At 45.3% G+C, this 6,163-nt stretch overlaps 1 protein-coding gene across 2 annotated transcripts in view; it reads right to left on the minus strand.

The window, feature by feature from the left end:
- Positions 1–3,232, minus strand: part of LOC113968338 (lanosterol 14-alpha demethylase) — an 11,822-nt gene extending 8,590 nt beyond the window's left edge. The window contains exons 1-3 of one of the 2 annotated variants that reach the window (XM_027684836.1): positions 3,021–3,232; positions 1,982–2,080; positions 875–1,051 (exon numbers count right to left, since the gene is read on the minus strand). In XM_027684836.1, coding sequence (XP_027540637.1) covers positions 875–1,051; positions 1,982–2,080; positions 3,021–3,194 — 450 coding nt within the window. In that variant the 5' untranslated portion in view covers positions 3,195–3,232. The remainder of the gene's footprint in view (positions 1–874; positions 1,052–1,981; positions 2,081–3,020) is intronic. The other variant, XM_027684837.1, reaches the window with a different exon arrangement.
- Between the last annotated feature and the right edge of the window lie 2,931 nt (positions 3,233–6,163).

Raw genomic sequence — 6,163 nt, forward strand, 5'->3', positions numbered from 1 at the left:
TACACCCATCCAGGGATGAATTGGTCCCAGCCGTTCTAACCAGGACAGTAAGGAAAAATTAAGAGGCATGCTAAGGAGGAAAAGAATTGATGGTCACAGAAACTATTACCAGTCAAATAACTGGCATTTATATACACAAAATCAGGCCAAAACTAATAATAAAAAAATATCACAGTGGTGTTTCTGCCACCAAACTACTCTGCTGTACAACAGGCTGTTGATGTCAACATGCACTGAACAGAGTCCCAGTGGAGCAAGTCTCTCCACAGGAACGTTCTCTTCTGCAGTTTGGGAGTCTGACATAACAGCTCACACTCACAAACAAGAAAGCCGACAACGCTTAGCTCAGACACAATGGTACGTGACACAGTTTCTGTGCTTCCCATGCAGACTGTATTCTGCAAACACATACAGAATGATTTTTGCCTGAGCAAGACAAACATTGTAGTACAAACTATTAAATTATTACTTCGGTGTCTAGATTTGTCATGACATTAAATGAAAAGTTATCACTCTTAAAAGCCTTCTCAAAAGAAAAACCTAAAGTTGCCTGGAAAGGAAAAGTCATCTGCAGTCATCTGTAGTGGTGGCTACAAGGAAAGGAAAAAGTGACTCACTTACTAATTTTTCCTCTATGATTAGATGATTTCAAGAACAAAATATAACACCCAGACTGAACAGTGGCCAGGTGGTAAAGAAAGCAACCTGAACACGCTCAGTCTTGATTATCGAAATGAGATTATTTACCTACTGCAATATGCCAGAATTGCATATGAACACACAACCCCATCATACAGAGTCAAGAGCTCAGGGCTGCCTACTCAGAAGTCAAATTACACTACGTTTCTATTCATCTCATCTTTAAAATACATACCGCATTAGGCACATCATAAGCAACTCCTTTTCCAAAAACTGGTGTAGTTAACCGAGAGTATACATCCTCTGCATTCAAATCTTCATTTTTACTGTTGAACAGTAGAGCAGCAGCATCACTACCCAGCAAGTATGTGAACGTCTTGCCAACCATAGTGAAACTGAACACAGGTCCATACTTAGAGAGAAAAACAAAAAAAACCCACCAATTTATTTTAAATAAGAAGAACACAAATCATTAAATCCCTATCTCTATGTACGGTCTTCCATAATAAATTACTTTCTCTCCTAAGAAGTATCCACAGATTTAATAAAGACATAAATATTTTAAACCACATTTAAATTCTGTACTCAATATACTTACTAGTGATATCCAATGTTATAATGAACATATGTGATCTTGCACATTTTGAAACCATTTAAAAAACACAAATAAAAGATCAGCGACACTACAAAAACTAGCAGGGAGATGACAGCATATAATGCCTCCAGTAATCTACAAACACTGTCTCAAAAAAATCTGGATTTGGAGTTATGCATAGGTAATTAAGAGCAAATAAGGTTTTAAAATTTAAAAGTCATCTCCAGCAAACCTTCCTGCAGAATCTAATTTCATTGGAATTAAGGCTCTACTCACTTAGTTAATTTCTTTTGGGCTGTTATAGTATAAAAACTACTGAGGTTTACCACCCATTTTAACATTGGCAAGGCCTTAAAATTCATCAAGTTGCCTCAGAGGTGATCAGCTACATTCCAGTCCGGTCACAGATTAGTAAAGAATGTGATTAAAAGATATCAATTAAGGCAGAAAATAATGTCATTAAAATGGCTTTTTAATTAACTTGTGATCCAGCTATGAGTATTACCCAAATATACAAACATATTTTTTACATGTGAATCACAAGAGAGAGCACAGAAAACACTACTTCTCTAACAACAATGTACATAAAGAGATCTGAAGATACCAGAGCCTACTGTGCACACTCTGTTCTACGTTCAAGGTGATAAGTGAGAATGAACTGATTTTAAACAGGCTCCAGAGAGAGAATTTGATAGATACACAAAAATATTTTAGCATATGCTCAGCCAGTCATGGGGGAAAACATACTTTGTCATAAGCATTTTCCAGAAATTCAATGGGACTTCTTCCAAATGCGATTGCATGTCCAAGGAAAGGGATGCCTGATGAAATAAAAGGTGGGTATTTCTGAGGAAGAATGAGAAAAATAATTATTAAATTTTCTTCAGAGAGTATTGCAGAATCATGGAATAATAGAATATTCTGAGTTGGAAGGGACCTACAAGGATCGAAGTCCAACTCCTGGCCCTACACAGAACAGCCCCAAGAGTCACACCATGTGCCTGAGAGCATTGTCCAAACGCTTCTGGAACTCTGGTAGGCTTGGTGCTGTGACCACTTCCCTGGCATGTCCCACTGCCCAGAAGTAATAAAATAATGTCTATTTATATAAAAACTAACTGCAGAAGACATTTTATACATGTTTATTTAAACTCTTTTGTGAAAAGGCCAACATTGGACAACTGATTATTTCTTCATATTGAGTCACATTTGAAAGCAGCAAGGATTAAAATAAAGTGAATACGATTAAGATTCTTGTATGCTGCCTCTGAAAGATACTGCAATTGAAAAGAAGGCACTCACAAAACAGTGCTGATGATTGGTTAAACAGCGTCCCAAAAGCACCCAGCTTCAGGTTAGGAATGGGTTTCGCAGATAAATGGGGACCTTCTTTTAAGCTCCATCGATAAAACAGCATCGGGAACGGCCTTTGCCCCTACAAGGTCTGAGCGCCTCCGCTCCACCAGCGGGGCCGAGGGTGAAGCCACCGCCACTCCCGCCAGAAACCGCCCTGGGGCTGCTGTTGGAAACGCTCCTCGCCTTCCTCAGCCGGTTCCCACACACTTGGATTCCACCACCCCTTCCCCTGCGCTCCCAAAAAGGGCAGTCCCAAGGTGAGCGCATCTCTTCTCCCCCGCCCGCACCCCAAAGGGAGAGCGCCCGGCTCCCCTGCCCCGCTCCCGGCGCTGTCCTGCGGGGCCCACCCTTCGTGGGAGAGCGGCGGAGCCCGCCGGGTCCGCTGCCCGGCCCATCGCCTCTCCCTGGCCCCACCGCCCCCAGCCCTTACCTTCTGGTCGGCTCCGAGGTGGCGGCGGTACCCCAGCTGGAACAGGTACCCGAGGCTGAGCGCGAAGGCGGAGGCTGCCAGCACCAGGGAAAGGGGACTGTCGACGGCCACCCGCTCCAGCAGGGACCCGCCGACCTCCATCAGGCTCAGCATCTCCTCGGCCACCCGTGCCATCCGCCGGGGCTCGGCTCGGCTCAGCGGCGCGGGGCAGACCAGGGCGGAGCGGGGCGGCCCCGCCCCCGGCGCTGGGCTGATCCGAGCCCGGGTGACGATTCCCGGCGCTGGGCTGATCTCTGCCCATGTGACGATTCCCGGCGCCGGAGCCAACCCGCGGCCGCGCCGCGCGGGGTGACGGCATCGCCCGGGCTGCGCCGGGCGCCATTGGGCGGGGGCCGAGCGGGGGCCGGGCCGGGGCCGGGCCTCGGGCATGAGGGGCGGCCCCCGCGTCCAGCGGCGCCAACGCGTGTGTGCCGAGGGGATGTGTAACCTCCGACACCCAGAGAGCACGGTCCTACGGCGGTGTGCGGCGCTCCCGGCGAACATCACCGCCGGCGTCCCCGCTGACAGCCCAGTGCGCTGGTTCGTAAGGTAGCACAGCACGCGGAGGAGGAGGACAGCTCGTTTGTGTTTAATTGTAGATGCCCCAAATCTTTAATGTCAGAAAATCCGGGTACTGCTTCTGAAATAAGAGTCGCCACTAAGATCTAAGAGTTTAAGATCAAATGGTGCACATAGTGCATTTGGAAACCCGGAGAGCTCATCGCTGCCGAGGTCAGATCTGGTTGTCCGTATACAATTTTCTTCATTCAACAGGAATGTATCTTAATACATTTCCAGAAAAATCTGTTATAGAGAGATCTTTTAGAGGCAGAGTTTGTTCATCCAGTGAGTCCAGTCAGTTTCTACTTAAATAAAACTCCTTTACATTTGTAAATCTGGGAATATTGGCAGGAATCTGAGTTCATTATAATGTACGAGACATTTCAACAGGCTACAGTTGCGAAGTTTACTTGTAATGCTTTTAAATAATTTTTTTGCAAAGTTCAGAAACCTAAATTTTAGTTTTGTCAACTGGAAAAGGTGCACAGACAAAAACATAAAAGTATTGTTACTGACTGAACACTCTTGTAATTTCTTAAAGTGTGTAATCTCCTTTGGTAAACCCTGAATCAAGGTCTCATGTACGCTGAGTTTTACTAGCTGTGGGAGGTAGCAGAGAATGCTTGCGAATGCTGAGATGGGTGTGGAATCAGTTAAGTACCTTCAAACTCTTCATATCAGCCATGGGATCTACTACAGTTTTCAATTTGTTGCTTGCAAGATCTGAAGTTTCAACACTTTCTGATGCAAACAGAAATTTATCAGTGCTGTAGTTGTGAAAGAGTTACTTAATATTTACAATTCCTTCAGGAGACATGACAGATGTCACTGGTTGTCACTGACATTCTGTACTGCTAGTTTATGAAGTAAGGACATTTCTAGTGGCAACAGTGTCAGTCTACTTCTTCCAAGGAACAGGATTTCCAGATTAATTACCTGTATTTGAATGCAATGGTTTTATTTCATTATTGTGTAATTGTTCCACCTGCGACTCCTAGAACGCTTCCATCAATGCTGCCTCCGTACAATCCTGAACATCCACTGGTCAGATTATGTGACTAATACGTCTGTTCTAGAACAGGCAGCAGTTACGAGTATTGAGGCCATGCTACTGAGAACACAGCTGCGTTGGGCAGGGCACATCTCAAGGATGAAGGACCACCGCCTCCCTAAGATGTTGCTTTATGGTGAACTTGCCACCGGCTGCCGCAAGAGAGGAGCCTGAAGAGAAGATACAAGGATCCCCTGAAACAACATCTCAGCCTTGGCCATATTGATCAACATAACTGGTCTACTCTGGCCTCCAGTCGGGAGGTCTGGAGACACACCATCTGTAACGCTGCTGCTTCTTTTGAGAAAGCACACAGGATCACTCTTGAGGAGAAAAGACAACAACACAGAAATAATCGTGCCTTGCAGAATATACCTCCTAAGGAGTCTTTCTGCTGTGCCTTTTGCAACCAGACGTGCCTGTCTCATATTGGCCTTTTTAGCCACCAGCGCGCTTGTAACAAACGTGGGTAAAGCCCTTCCCAAATCTTCGTTCACGAAGCCTAGCCATGATGATGTGTAATTGTTATATTAATTATATTTCAACTTATTATATCTTTACCCCACATTAATAATGATTCTTTAAGGTAAAGGAGAACTTTTGCAAACCACACATGTTGTTTCTGCTGAGCCTGTATCTTTTTTCAGTTACAGCCCACCTTTGAAGTGTATCCAGCTGTAAGCTAACAAACCTCCCCCTCCCTGGAGTAACTGTTCCCTGTCACCAAGCAGCAGCAGCACAACATTGGGGCAGCCTGAAGGGTTCCCCTCCGGACCAAGGCTTCCCTCTCGGACAAGCTGCTCACTGGGGTCAGGCACTCGGTTATTCCACTTGGTAAAACTGTGCCAGCTTCTCACAGTTTTCAGTTACTCTTCTGCCTTACAGGGCCTGGCTGGGGCGTTCAACTCTCAAATCTTTGCTTTGGCAGCTGCACAGTTACTTGCTTTTTAAAAAAGCACTTGTTAGATGGACTGTAAGTGGTGAGCTGGGCATCTCATACTTACAAAGGCACAACTATCAGATTTGCCCATCTTACAGCTTGTTTTCATTGGGTTTTTGTTTGGTAGAGATACAAGGGTTGTTACCAATGGTGTGTCTGTGTGGTGTTGGATTTCCCTCTGTTCCAATTTTTCATTTCCCCACTTCCAGATGAAAGGATTATACAAGCCAGCCAGCAGGAGCTCAAAGTACCCGGGTGGCTGCTGGGACTGCTGAGTTGGGCTCTCAACGGCTCCACTGATGTGCATCATCTGCAAACCTCTGCTTTGCCATGACTAACAGTTTCCAGTTTACCTGATGAATTCTGGAGTGGTTTCTGAGGTGCACTACCTTAATTTATAGTCACCATGGGACTCTCCCTATGATCCTCTCCAATGCTCTTCCTACATACCCTACAAAGATGAGCCTGTTACGAGTTCCTGCTTTTTGGTAATAACACCTGCTTGGTGTAACATTTGATGGCTCATGCTGATTACAAAAATAAAAACACCAG

The sequence above is a fragment of the Neopelma chrysocephalum genome, unplaced genomic scaffold, assembly GCF_003984885.1.
Source record: "Neopelma chrysocephalum unplaced genomic scaffold, ASM398488v2 Primary Assembly neopelma1_67, whole genome shotgun sequence".
NCBI classification, from domain to species: Eukaryota; Metazoa; Chordata; class Aves; order Passeriformes; family Pipridae; genus Neopelma; species Neopelma chrysocephalum.